The 14,578-nt window shown below is 43.6% G+C and overlaps 1 protein-coding gene across 1 annotated transcript in view; it reads left to right on the top strand.

Moving 5' to 3' along the window:
• ANKRD55 (ankyrin repeat domain 55) overlaps positions 1-7,712 on the top strand; it is a 51,968-nt gene extending 44,256 nt beyond the window's left edge. Inside the window, exon 11 of the mRNA XM_074569478.1 lies at positions 6,950-7,712. Within this exon, the coding sequence (XP_074425579.1) occupies positions 6,950-7,218 (269 nt within the window). The 3' untranslated portion in view covers positions 7,219-7,712. The remainder of the gene's footprint in view (positions 1-6,949) is intronic.
• Positions 7,713-14,578: the final 6,866 nt, after the last annotated feature.

Raw genomic sequence — 14,578 nt, 5'->3', positions numbered from 1 at the left:
ACTTGAACTGTACTGAAGTTAGCATTAAAATAAGAAAAAAATCTACCAATTTTTTAAACCCTCTCTATAAATGTTCTGCTTTGCCCCAGATAGAAACCTGGTGAATCTTAGACAATTACTGCTCCAGATAAATAAATAATGAATGATGAAATAAGTATATGGCATATGGTACAGGGTAATATGGCAAGAATAACTTCAGCCTCTTTTGCACAATGTATATAGTAAAAAATATGTAGATGCAAAGCTTTTTCAGTGCCCACCACAGACATTAGAGAGGCAACATTTGCTTTCAACAGGGCAAATTTCTGACTTGTTAATTATATACTACGTAAATCTACAGACACAGAAGGGCTTGCATGACAAGACTGGTGTGTTTCTGCCTGCTGAAGCACGGAATCTGCAGGGTTCCTGCTTGAACTTCTTCATTATATTTCTGACTCGGGCACAGTCTGTGTCCCCAGTTACCTGCAGGACCGTTACTGCCATACCCAGTTATTCTCCATCTTACATTTGGACTTTTGGTGGTTCGGGATTTCGTTGTTTGTTTGTTTTCCCTAAGCGTAGTGGTTTGCATTTGCCTTTGCTGACTTTCATTAGCTGAATTACTTACCGCTTCTCCAATTTATCAGGTCATTTTGCATTGTAAATCTGTTCTCCGGTAAATCACACCTTGAGTGCCTTTTTTTCATTAGGTGTGTTATAGTAATGGATATAGTAATCCATTGGATATAGTTTATCCCTTTACCCAATGGATATAGAACTGAATCCAATGGATATAGTTATAGTAACATTATAGTAATGGATCTACCTTATTTTTTACAAAAATTTGTGACAAAGTTAATAATCCATCCTTATTAAAACCACATAATTTCTCACTTCTCCTGCATCTACTCCTCCAGTGATTCAGTTTGTTGGGTTTTTTTATGTTTCTTCATGAGCAGTGAGAAGGCAGACTTCATAGGTTCAAAGATTCACTTCTGAGAAACACCAACTGTGGTCAGGATTTTAGGTTAGGTCAGGATTTAGGATTTTTTGGGTTAGGTTAACTGACTTTAAATTCCTTAAGTCCCTTTTTCTTATCTTTTTATTCTACAGCTGTCAAGAAACTCCATCCACTATTCTACCTATGAGTTTAGCTTGGTTTGGGGATTTTTTCAAAGAGCAAAATTGACTTGTAAGGTCCAGTTTATCACAGGTGCATTGACTGCAGTAGTTACTCAGTTCATACCAGTTCATTATGTCATCTGTTATTTCTAATAAGAATTAGTTCATTTATCAGTTTATCCTCTATTAAAACAGTCCAAATCTAGATTAACTGCAGATGTTCCTCTGGAATTGCACAAGATTTTCATTGTGTTAAGAGAGAATGCTCTTCTCCATTCCTCATTTCTGTAGAATTTCCCTGAACCTGCACCAGGAAAATTCCTGTCAGAGATTATGAAAAGGGAACAATCAAAGGGGCTGCCAGGCATAATGCAAACATGGACACCCAGGTTTTCATTGAACCTGACGAGGAAATGGAACGACAAGGACAGGCTGAGATGGTCACCTGTCTCGCAGAATGCTTTATAGCAGAATTCTTCCCACATGTAAAGAACAAGACACAAGCATAATACCAATCTGAGGACAAGTGTTTTGGCTCAGAGAATGGTTTTTAACACCTGATCACCAGGAAGCATTTCTGATTAGTTTCAAAGGAGGAAGCCAGCAAAGTAGACAGAGAATCTGAATAACCTTCTGGAGGCTGTCATGACTAGTAAGATGAAACTCAAGGTAAAACATCTCAGAGGAAAACATTAATAGTCTCTCATATATTCATCACAATAGATGCAGATGGAAAGAAGTGACAGATGGAATGAGAAATGCAATGAAGTAAAAATTAATGTGAAAAATTGCAAGGAAGATTCTGTAGCCAAAACAGAGATGGTGCTAACTCCAGTGTGGAGCTCTTCAAATGGTTAAACTATTTGTATACAAAGAGCTTGTGAAAAAATGGAGAATTAAATGAAAATAAGCTACTGCAATTCACAATAAATTCCAAGGCAGAGAAAAATAGGTCTACAATTAAGGTTTTGAATTGTCCTTTTAAAAAATTAGGAAATTAGTTAGTCAGTTGCCTGAATCCTGGTCACTGAGTGACCATGAACCAGATTAGGCAAGCTAAAGCCCAGATAGAATTAATTCTGGCTAGGGGCATCAAGGATAACAAGAGACACTTCTATAAGTACATCAGGGGTAAAGGCAAGACTAGGGAAGATATGGGCCCTCTCAGGAAGGAGACAGGAGACCTGGTTACCCAGGATATGGAGAAGGCTGAGGTACTGAATGACTTTTTTGCCTCGGTCTTCACCAGCAAGGGCTTCAACCACACCACCCAAGTCGCAGAATGCAAAGCCAGGGGCTATAGAATCATAGAATCATAGAACCATAGGGTTGGAAGGGACCTCTGGAGATCATCTAGTCCAACCCCCCTGCCAGAGCAGGGTCACCTAGAGCAGGTTACACAGGAACATGTCCAGGCGGGTTTTGAATGTCTCCAGAGTTGGAGACTCCACCACCTCTCTGGGCAGCCTGTTCCAGTGCTCTGTCACCCTCAGGGTAAAGAAGTTCCTCCTCATGTTTAGGTGGAACTTCCTATGTTCAAGTTTGTGCCCATTGCCTCTTGTCCTGTCCCCGGGCACCACTGAAAAGAGCCTGGCCCCATCCTCCTGACACCCACCCTTTAAGTATTTATAAGCATTGATAAGGTCACCCCTCAGCCGTCTTTTTTCCAGACTGAAGAGACCCAAATCCCTCAGCCTTTCTTCATAAGAGAGGTGTTCCAGTCCCCCAATCATCTTTGTAGCCCTCTGCTGCACCCTTTCCAGCAGTTCCCTGTCCCTCTTGAACCGGGGAGCCCAGAACTGGACACAGTACTCAAGGTGCGGCCTCACCAAGGCAGAGTAGAGGGGGAGGATGACCTCCCTCGACCTGCTGGCCACGCTCTTCTTGATGCATCCCAGGATGCCATTGGCCTTCTTGGCCACAAGGGCACATTGCTGACTCATGGTCATCCTGTTGTCCACCAGGACTCCCAGGTCTCTTTCCACAGAGCTGCTCTCCAGCAGGTCAGCACCCAACCTGTACTGGTGCATGGGGTTGTTCCTTCCCAGGTGCAGCACCCTACACTTGCCCTTGTTGAACTTCATAAGGTTTCTCTCTGCCCAGATCTCCAACCTGTCCAGGTCTCTCTGTATGGCGGCACAGCCTTCCGGTGTGTCAGCCACCCCACCCAGCTTGGTGTCATCAGCAAACTTGCTGAGGGCGCACTCTATCCCCTCATCCAGGTCATTGATGAATATGTTGAAGAGGACTGGACCCAGTACTGACCCCTGGGGAACACCACTCGTCACTGGTCTCCAACTAGACTCTGTGCCCCTAATCACAACCCTCTGAGCTCTATCTTTCAACCAGTTTTCTATCCACCCCACTGTCCATTCATCTAACCCACACTTCCTAAGCTTCCCTATGAGGATGCTGTGGGAGACCGTGTCAAACGCCTTGCTTAAGTCAAGGTAGACCACATCTACCGCCCTCCCCTCATCTATCCATCTAGTCATGCCATCGTAGAAGGCTATCAGATTAGTCAGACATGATTTCCCCTTGGTGAATCCATGCTGAGTACTTCTGATAGCTTTCCTTTCCTCCACATGCCTTGAGATGACACCCAGAACGAGCTGTTCCATCATCTTTCCAGGGATGGAGGTGAGGCTGACCGGCCTGTAGTTCCCCGGCTCCTCCTTCTTGCCTTTCTTGAAGACTGGAGTGACATTGGCTTTCCTCCAGTCCCCAGGCACCTCGCCTGTTCTCCAGGACTTTTCAAAGATGATGGAGAGCGGCCCAGCAATGACTTCTGCCAGCTCCCTCAGCACTCTCGGGTGCATCCCATCAGGGCCCATGGACTTGTGAATATCTAGATGATCTAATTGGTCCCTCACTCGATCCTCCTCAACCCAAGGGAAGTCGTCTTCTTTCCCTGTTACTTTATTCAATGCCTGGGACTCCTGAGGGCTAGGCCGAGCAGAAAAGACCGAAGCAAAGAAGGCATTCAGTAACTCTGCCTTCTCCACATCCTCCGTCACCATGACTCCTGCCTCATTCAGCAGTGGGCCTACAACTTCTCTGGTCTTCCTTTTGCTTCCAATATACTTGTAGAAGCTCTTTTTGTTGTGCTTGATGTCCCTAGCCAGGTCTAATTCCAAGGCGGCCTTGGCTTTCCTTGTTTCATCCCTGCACGCTCTGGTGGCATTCTTGTAATCCTCCCAAGGGGTCAGTCCCTTCTTCCACTTATTATAAACTTCCTTCTTCCACTTGAGCTTTTTCTGAAGCTCCCTGCTCAACCATGCAGGTCTCCTGCGTCCCTTGGCCGATTTCTTTCTCTTAGGGATGCACCGATCCTGAGCTTGGAGGAAGTGGTCTTTGAATACCAACCAGCTTTCTTGAGCCCCTTTGCCTTCCAGAGCCCTAGCCCACGGGATCTCTCCAAGCAGTTTCTTGAAGAGGTCGAAGTTAGCCCTCCTGAATGAGAATGAAGAACTGCCCAATGCAGGAGAAGATCAGGTTCAGGACCATCTGAGGAACCTGAAGGTGCATAAGTCCATGGGACTGGATGAAATCCACCCACGGTTCCTGAGGGAACTGGCAGATGAAGTCGCCAAGCCACTTTCCATTATATTTGAAAAGTTGTGGCAGTCTGGTGAAGTTCCCGCTGATTGGAAAAGAGGAAAAATAACACCCATTTTCAAAAAGGGAAAAAAGGATGACCCAGGGAACTACCAGAGACTAACCAGAGACCAGTCAGTCTCACCTCTGTGCCTGGCAAGATCATAGAGCAGATCCTCCTGGAAACTCTGCTAAGGCACATGGAAAATAAGGAGGTGATTTGTGACAGCCAACATGGCTTCACCAAAGGCAAATCGCACCTGACAAATTTGGTGGCCTTCTATGATGTTGCCTCAGCATTGGTAGATAAGGGGAGAGCAACCGACATCATCTACCTGGACTTATGCAAAGTGTTTGACACTGTCCTGCATGACATCCTGGTCTCTAAATTGGAAAAGCGTGGATTTGATGGATGGACCACTCAATGGATAAGGAACTGGCTAGATGACCACACTCAAAGGGTTGCAGTCAATGGCTCAATGTCCACATGGAAACCGGTGATGAGTGGCGTTCCTCAGGGGTCAGTATTGGGACCAGTGCTGTTTAACACCTTTGTCGGTGACATGGACAGTGGGATTGAGTGCACCCTCAGCAAGTTTGCTGACGACACCAGTGTGGCACAGTCGACACACAGGAGGGAAGGGATGCCATCCAGAGGGACCTTGACAGGCTTGAGAGGTGGGCCCATGCAAACCTCATGAAGTTCAACCAGGCCAAGTGCAAGGTCCTGCACCTGGGTCATGGCAATCCCAAGCACAAATGCAGGGTGGGCAAAGAATGGCTACAGAGCAGCCCTGAGGAGAAGCAGCTGAGAGTGTTGGTTGATGAGAAGCTCAACAGGAGCCAGCAATGTGTGCTCACAGCCCAAAAAGCCAACTGGATCCTGGGCTGCATCAAAAGAGGCGTGACCAGCAGGTTGAGGGAGGTGATTCTGCCCCACTACTCCGTTCTGGTGAGACCCCACTGTCAGTACTGCGTCCAGCTTTGGAGTCCTCAGCACAAGAAGGACATGGACCTGTTGGAACAGGTCCAGAGGAGGGCCACAAAAATGATCAGAGGGCTGGAGCACCTCTCCTGCAGAGACAGGCTGAGAGAGTTGGGGTTGTTCAGCCTGGAGAAGAGAAGGCTCTGGGGAGACCTTCTATCAGCCTTCCAGTACCTGAAGGCTGCCTACAGGAAGGACGGGGAGGGACTCTTTTATCAGGGAGTGTTATAAAAGGACACGGCATAACAGCCTCAAACTGAAAGAGGGTAGATTTAGATTGGATATCAGGAAGCAATTCTTTACTGTGAGGGTGGTGAGGCACTGGAACAGGTTGCCCGGAGGAGTTGTGGATGCCCCACCCCTGGAAATGTTCAAGACCAGGATGGATGGGGCTTTGAGCAGCCTGGTCTAGTGGGAGGTGTCCCTGCCCATGGCAGGAGGGTTGGAACTAGATGATCTTTTAGGTCCCTTCCAACCCAAACCATTCTGTGATTCTGTGAATGAAGGAGCTTGATGATTTCAATTTAGAGAAGATATAGAACTATATCAACTTAAAGCACAAAAAATGTTACCCTGCTGAGTGTGAGGTGGAGATTAAGGATGATCTAAATCCACAGTTTCTTACAAGACTGCTGACACACACAAGACATACAGCAGCTGTGGCTCTTCTGTTTCAGTGTGGGTCTTAGGGTGCTACAGGATAATGGGCTACTTTTGTGGCCTGTGACTTGCAGAGCTTGTGTGGACCTACCTTCATGACTGACCGTCTCTAGAGTAACCCAGACACAGTATCGCAGGTTCTTCCATTTCATCTTCCGAAGATTTTGATCAGAATTTACCCTAGGAAATAGAGCATCCTCCCACAAAGGTTTTGTTAAATATAATATATTCCCATAGAACATTTATGTTTCAGTCAGTCTGCGGTTTTTGATGAAAAAATGTCTTGTGGAAATCTCCCCAAACAGACCAAGTCTCCTTCAGTCAAACTATGGATTTCCTGCTTATCAAAAGTGAACCTTTAAACTTACCAAGTCTTATTGATCATCAAACGTAATGTAAATTGCTTAACACTGGAGTTTTCTTCAGTTGAAGCTTAGCCCTGACAGGCTTTAGTGATTTTTTACTGATATTTTTCAAATGCAGGTTTGCGTACACACAACACAAAACAAACAAACAGTTCAAAGAAAGTAGCAAACTCGTTTGCAAAAATGTCATGCTTTTCACTTTCTGTGTACTCTTTCTCTCTTTTTCTTTTTCCTCTAGTTCAGCTACCATCTCAGGGTGCCAAGATGTTTAAGTCCCTGCCTTTAAATTCCCTAAGGACTGATGCAGTTATTCTCCCACCAGCCCCAACCTCCAGATCCCAGAAAAGGGGACATTCTCAGAGTCATTTGCTCTATTCTCTCTTGCCTGGACTATCAGGAGAGCCTCTGAAACCAAGCTGTGTCCTACCTGCTATCCCATGCCAGAAGAAATCTAACCCTGCAGAAGAGCTTGAGAGATCTCTCACCAAACCAGACGCTGAAAATTAACTCATTACACTGGCCTCAATCAGCTGAAATATATCTAAGAGCTTGTTACAAGATAAATGTAAAGTAAAATCTCATTAATTTGCACTAATGATGCTCTTGTGAACTGGAGTGTAAATAAACAAAAACCAAGAGAGAGTAGCACATCACAAAAGCGGCACTGTGTATTTATATAGGCATTTTCATTACAGTTTTCATTTATGATGAAATTATTAAATCAATATTTAATGTGTTGTAAGACTATTTTGTGAATGGAATCCTCATAATGTGCAATCTTGTTGCAGCAATGTGCTGTTAAGCCTTTCACAGAAAACAGGAACAAAGAGTAAGATCATCTGCATGATTTAAAAGTCAGAATTAGGGAAATACAAATTGACAGGGATTCCCTGCAGTTTGTAAATGCAAAGGTGCTGATTCTGAGGCTGTGTGCCATCAAAAATATCTTTTTAAGATTAAAATGATAAGCTTAAAATAAAAGTCAATTTTAGCAAATGAGGAATTTTGACTCTTTGTTTTTCAAGTATTTCCCACATTGTAAGTTTGTGGGTTTTGTGAATTCAAAAAGCTAAAGAAGTACAATGAAACACTAATCCCTGTGGGACAGACAGGACTACAGCACACATTGTTCAAAACTGTTCATTGCACTGACAGATTTATGTCTCTTCCATTTAATTCTTCATATTCCTCAGTGACAAAAATGCAATTGTGCATTGTTATGTTCATAGAACAAGGATTGCATGGTCCTGAGTTATTATGCATTATTTCATCACTTCGATCACCAAACCGAAGAAGGAAATCTAACTAGACTGCTGTTCAGTCAAAAGCCTTGGTGAGTGCTAGAGGCCTTTGACTAAACATTTCAGAAGACTGTCCTTTCCTAAAGGACAACAAAGACATCTGCCTGTGCTTGCTTCAGGATTCTTATCTAAATCTTGCCGCTATTACTCGGGAGACTTCCCCACTTCTGATTACAGAGGGGCTGTGGGCATTACTGTGGGCAGGGGGAGGGGGGCATCGTCCCCTTTTGTCACCCCGTCTATACCACCATTGCTAGTAAACCTGTCCTACATTAGATCTACCTCAGCAGCTCATTCAGCCAGGACACGGCATTTCTGTTTATCTCTAGATAAATGTTTTATTAGCTGACAAACATTTCTTTTGCTGTGTCACAGTAAAAGACAAACCTGACACGAAAGAGAAGATAAACATGTCCCGGTAGCTGCAGTTTCCAATTTCCTTGCAGTAATGACTGTAAATAGAAGGATGGCTGGTGGCTGTCACAGACAGTCCCAGAAAGAAAAAGAGCAGAGCACAACAACAGCTGCTCTGACGCAACACAAGGAAGAGGGAACTTTCGCACACAAATAAAAGGATATTTTATTTTTATACATCTAATCCAAATGTCTGGGTATAAAGCTCAAATTCAACAACTGATGTGAACCTCTTGCTTCTTGCTGAAGTCCACGAGAGTAAAAAGCTCATGTGCCTGGGCCTGACAGGCAACCTATCCCCCAAGGCTAGATGGAAAAACTACTGCGTGACAGAGGCATGCTCTGTTAAAGGCAAGATCAATGCTGGCGTGCTCTGTCTTTGCACCTGACCAGTGCTGCCCAGTCCAGCCCCACTAAAAAGTCCAGAGTCCCTCCTGCAGCGTAACAGACTGGCATCTGCTCCACGGGGTCACCGCCTGAGCTGGTCTGCTCGCCAGAGCCCCTAAGCTTCTCTGCCCTGGAACTCCACCAGTTGCAACCCCCAAATTCTCTGACTTCCAGCCCTTTTGTACCTCTACCTGTGGCCTCACACAAGAGGCAAGTGGTTCATAAGGCAGGTCTTAGAAATGTTCAAGCTTCAATGCAGACCAGTATAGAGCAGACAGTTTTGGTGCAGACTGCACAGAGGAGAAGGAAAAACCAGTTCATACAGCTCTGGCTGGCAGCGAATAGCCTCTGTGTTAACCTTAAGTGTCTGCATAGACATCAGCGTAGACGTCACAAGAATGAGGTTGGTCTTCCCAGAGTGAGAAGCCAAAGTAACCACTCTGGCAGAGATTAATTATCTTTAGTTTAACACACTGCTTGGGAATTGGTACGGTGTGTGGAAGGAACAGAAGACCAAATGGCACAGCAAGGAAATCCCAGAGGTCAAATATTTGTGACCCACCGCCACTCCAGACCTTGTGATTGGGTAAGAAAACTGAGATTTTTGCTATCAAAAAGAGGCAGGTCATGTCCTGCAACTCCATTTTTTCCTTAGTAGAAGGAGATCCTGGTTGCTGTTACTGACTGAGAGAGGGGGTGAATCTCTCATCTCTTGTGTTACCCAGCTGGTCCAGGGACCAGGAGAGTCCTGGCCTGCCTGATGGCAATCACATAAAAGCTGTGGTGGTGCCCATTTGTTTGCCAGCTGCAGTTCCATGCTGGAGACAAAGGTACAGGAGTAGTCTGTGTTGCTTCCCATAGAGGCTTGAACAAATTTCAAATGTTTCCAGTATTACAGCAAGAGAGAAAGGGAGAGACGTCCCCCACGCCTTAGGCTAGGCACTTCCATTCCCAGAAAGGAAGCAATCAGCTTTCTGGGTTTCCTCTTCAGCAGTGCTTTGTTAATGCAGCGTGGGTGGAAAAAGCTGAATAATGAACAATTTTAGATCAAAGATAACACTGTCTTTCAAATGAAAATCCTTCAAAAATGCAGAATTTCACATGCAGTCACTCAAAGCTAGAAACAAACATTACCACTGCCTCCTCAATACAATCATTTTGTGTGACAGCAGACATCTGCTACCTGATTTTTTCCTATCATTTCCCCCTTTTTTCCTCAACTTTTTCTGGGAAGGAATGTTTTTTTTTCCGGTGGGTCTCCAACCCAGGAAATAGACTTTTTCAGGAAGGGAATGCAAATCAAATTGCCTGTTGAAAAGTAAGCTTAGAATATAGCACTTACCTGAACATAGGCAGTCTTAAATGCATGGTAATCTGAACTAAGATCCAGGTCACTTTTCTAATGTATTTCTTCTGTAGACTGTCAATAAAGAAGTAGTTCACAATTCGTCAAATAAAGAACTTTTAAAAATTAATGCTCATAGACAGCACTAATAATTATTCTCAGAAATGTTCCCACCAGGAACTATTCTTATCTTCTGGGTTTGATAAGCCAAATTCTACAATACATAAACAAGTCAAATTAAGTTGAAGTCTTTCACCTTCAGAGGAGAGCAGACTGTTGACTGCAGTGTACTGCATGAAAGATAACAAATGAACCAATACCTACTTAAGCTACACTGACCTCTTGCTCAGACCTTTCCTGGAAGATAATGGCAGGAGAGACAATAAAAGGCTAACACAGTTGATTAGCAATTGCCAAGAAATGGCTGGTCAGTAGGTCATGACAGAGATTATTCTTTTTTCCTCTGTCTGGTGATTAAATATGTCTGGCACATTCTTCTGTGGCACTAGTTGAGTGTTAACTCGCAGAGTGTTGCAGTACTCAGGGGCCTGGGGAGTTTGGCTTGGCACAGAGAGCTAAGAAAATATATATACATACAGGATACATTTTCAGACCAAAACACAATATACTTCCCCACTGGAACACATTCTACATTCCATATATCATTCTTACGAACAGAATTTGAAAATGCTTTTAAAAATGGTGCAGCCTTTATTCCAGTGGACCATTTACTTATACATTGATATCGAGTGGAGAGGTCCACTCTTCCAGTAAGCTGCGCAGGAGGTTAGCATTACTCCACTATTTAAAACAGAAAAACATTCATACGTAAAACAAAGGATCATCCAGTATTATGGAGATCTTTCAAAGGCTACTCTATTGATGAGCAGAGCATCTGATGAGCAGGCTAATTTTCTTGTTTAAATACCTAAAGAGGAAGCAATGTCATCTAAAATTCATTTATAATAAAGCATTTTAAACACTGCCAAAGGTGGAGATCTCTGTCCCTTCACCCCAAATACAGTGCATTCTGCTACCATCACCAATGAGGAGCCTGTACAATCCATATGCTTTTCCACTGCAAAACACGAGAAGCATCCTAGTTACCACTTCAGGCCATAAAAGCATAGCAACTTTTCAAACAATTCTAACGGGGCTATGAGAGCTCATCTGATCATACTGTCACCGTGAGCCATCAGAACTGTTACTCTGCATCTGCATTACAATAACGATTTAGAAGAAGACCAAAATATTGAAAGTGTACATTATTTACCTTTGTATTTTAAAAGTGGAATTTTTCTCTCATTATTTTCACAGGGTTTTCCTATGTTCCTTAGTTTCAGAGAAAAGATTTTCCTGTGCTGTCCCTATTGGGAAAAATTGGTGGAAAAGCTCAGCATGATGACAGAGACAGTTTAGACCAGAGGTTGTCAGGTGTCCAGCATCAAAGCCACCTTTAACCAAGGGCAGTGAGTAGCACTTGATGTGAAGCAGTTGACACAGAGCCAAGAAATAAACTCCAGGCCCATCAGGATCCTGAAGTCCAAGTCTTCCCTCCCTGCCAGCCAACACTGTCAAGGGCCTGCCTTCTGCAGACACCTACATGGTACAGCCTCCTGCAGTAACTTTCCATTCCCCATCTCGATGTTTGTGGTGCTCTAAGGTACTTGGCATCACAAGTGTGACCTTCTGCTGCTCTGCAAACACCAGGAAGAATGTGCAGAGTCAAAGGGGTGTTCACACCTATCCAAGAGGAGTACTTGACTCTATGCACGTGTACCTTCCTCCACCTTTGTGCATGTTGCCATGCTCAGCGTGTGAGATCCCACCTTTTCGAAGAAGAATGTGGTGGAGTTCTTTGTATCACACAGCAGCAGACTGAAACTCTCTGAACACATCAATGCACTAAGAAAAGGCTCAGTCCAGCCCTCCCAATATGTCCCTGTAGCCATTCAGCACCACTACAAAAAACGCCATAGTCATAGCCTTCCCTATCAAGATTACATCAGGAAGATTAGTTTGGTAAGAGGGCAACTGAGAGGAAAGAGCAGGAGAAGCAGATCCCCTGCTTACACTCAGTGCCACAAACTTCAGCTGTAATTTCAGCTTGTCAACTGAACTAAAAGTAGCTTTGCACACACAGTGAAAACTGTGAAGGGAGAACTTCCCACAGCGCATGAATAGCTGGCTGCACTCAAATGATTGAAAATAAATGGGACTGTATCTTTCATACACTGAAGTTGAGGGTAAATATCACCCGAGAAAGGAAAAAATATGAGGTCTAACCAGAAAGGCTATACTAAATACACAATCGTAAAGACTGCATTTTCAGTTTCTAAATTTGCCAGTCCTGTCCTGTTTCTGAAGTGACTATTTGTAGTAGACTCTTCGAAATAAGGCAGAGATTTATTACTAAGAACAGCTAAACCAAACTGTTAAATGATGACTTAACCCGGAGGGAGGCTCCGCCTCCCATTCTGTCCAGCTCCTAGCACCAGACAGATGTTCTTTTTTCTGATATGGAGGACTGGAACTTCTTAAAGGTTCGTTCACCCTCCAGCCGTTGATCCAAAGAGACATTCTGTGTAGGGAATTTAGCAGAAAGGGGTTAGATGCTTCTGAAAATTCTAATACTTGAAACTCTAAAAATATTTCTGTGCCGTGGCCTCTCCAGTTAGAGTGTCTAGTGTTTTTCCACAGTTCACTATGTTGTGATCTTACAGAGATTTTCCTCCCATTGTTGATTTGGGCATTTTTTTCAGTATGTCCTAGAAACTACAGACTGAAGCCACTTGAAGTTCACCATTGTCCCCGTGGTCTTTCTCTCTCACCTAAATATATTTAAAAGGTTGATTTTCCTGTAAATAAATTTGCCATCTTATTTTCATTGTGGGTTCCAAGACATATCTTGGAAAGCTGCTTCTAATTTGCCATTGCTTAGGTTTATTCATGAGACACAAAATTATGCCCACTAAAAGGCTCATGGTAATAAATATGCATGGAAATTTCACCTCAGAGATGTCATGGCTTGTCAGTGGCATGAGAAGCAATTTGTGCCCTTGCTGTCCTTCTCGTTCTTTCTGTTCTGTTGGGATTTTTTTATGCCCAATGAATTTACATCAGGATTTTATTGTTTTTACTCTTACATACACGCCTACTGTACGCTTAATCAAATGCTGCATTTATAGGCATTTTAAAAGCACAGCTCAAGTCTCCCCCCTACACTGTTCCTGATGCAGAGTTCATACTAGTTAGTTTCAGAAATGCAAAAATCAATGTGTCAGGACTTTCAGCTATATTACTCCTTTCCTTGGAGTAGTCATTGAGAATTCAGATATCACATTCTTAACCTCAGTAACTGTGAGGTCCTAAGTCTCTAGGTTCACAACAGCAAGAAATACTTTTCCAAACTCTTTTCACAAAGAAAACTTCATTTGACATCAATACTGTCAGATCTATCAAGGTTTTCAAGGTTATTTTTGTAAACACAAGATCAGCACATGTCAGACAAGTGCCAAAAATAGACTGTAAAGTTGTGGCAGGAACCAGGGTAAGCTCTTTATCTAAATGGCAAAAAGCAAGTACCAGTTTTCGCACGCTTCTGGTGCTCTCTGGTAAGGTGGTAAACAGGAAGATAGTCTACTTTCACAGAGGTTTTATTCTCCTCTCAGCTTTTATGTGAGGATAGCACCTGGTTACTAAATCCACAGAGATCTTGTAGCAAACTGGAGGACATTTTTATATGTTCTGATGAAATTTAGAACTTGGAAAAAAGTAATCATTCCATCACTGAAACCTTCCCAGTAGGCTAGTAAATAATATTATCCCAATGACACATATAAAGAAGCAAGGGCAAAAAGATTAGACACTAAATTTCCAAAAGTGGCTTCTGTGAACTGGGGTTGGAGGGCTATCTTCAGTGCTCAGGTGTTAACCCTCAAAAATGTGGCTTCTGTTTTCCCTCCTTACGGGAACTTGCTTGCGAGTGTTCAGTATTTATGACAGTCAGGTGGAGAAACGCAGGAAGTGAACTAAGGGCTGAAAAGTAAAGATTATAAATGGTTCTTCTCAGGGCACAGTGCAGAGAGTCAGAGTCTGAGAGCAGGTCCTGGACACTGGTCTGTGCTTATTCTTGGCCAAAAGCCACCTTGGCTAGCTTAGCTGCAAAGCTCCTGCTGGGGAGTGTGTAGTCGTCACAGTGCTATCACTAACAGCCTGAAAAGCAACATTACCCACGGCTATGGACATTCACATAGGACACTGGGGATCTTGGCCAGGAACTGCAGCCCAGAGCAGTAGTAAAGGACTCACAAAGACCCTTTATCTTCAAGAAAATTAAGTGACAACCTTCTTCATGTCAGTTATTTTGTGTAATTACTGTCTGGGCTACGAAAGGCATAAAGCTGCATTGGATAAATTA

The sequence above is a fragment of the Larus michahellis genome, chromosome Z (genome assembly GCF_964199755.1).
Source record: "Larus michahellis chromosome Z, bLarMic1.1, whole genome shotgun sequence".
Lineage (NCBI taxonomy): Eukaryota > Metazoa > Chordata > Aves > Charadriiformes > Laridae > Larus > Larus michahellis.
Note: the sequence above shows the minus strand (reverse complement) of the source record. Positions and strands in the feature narration are given on the sequence as shown.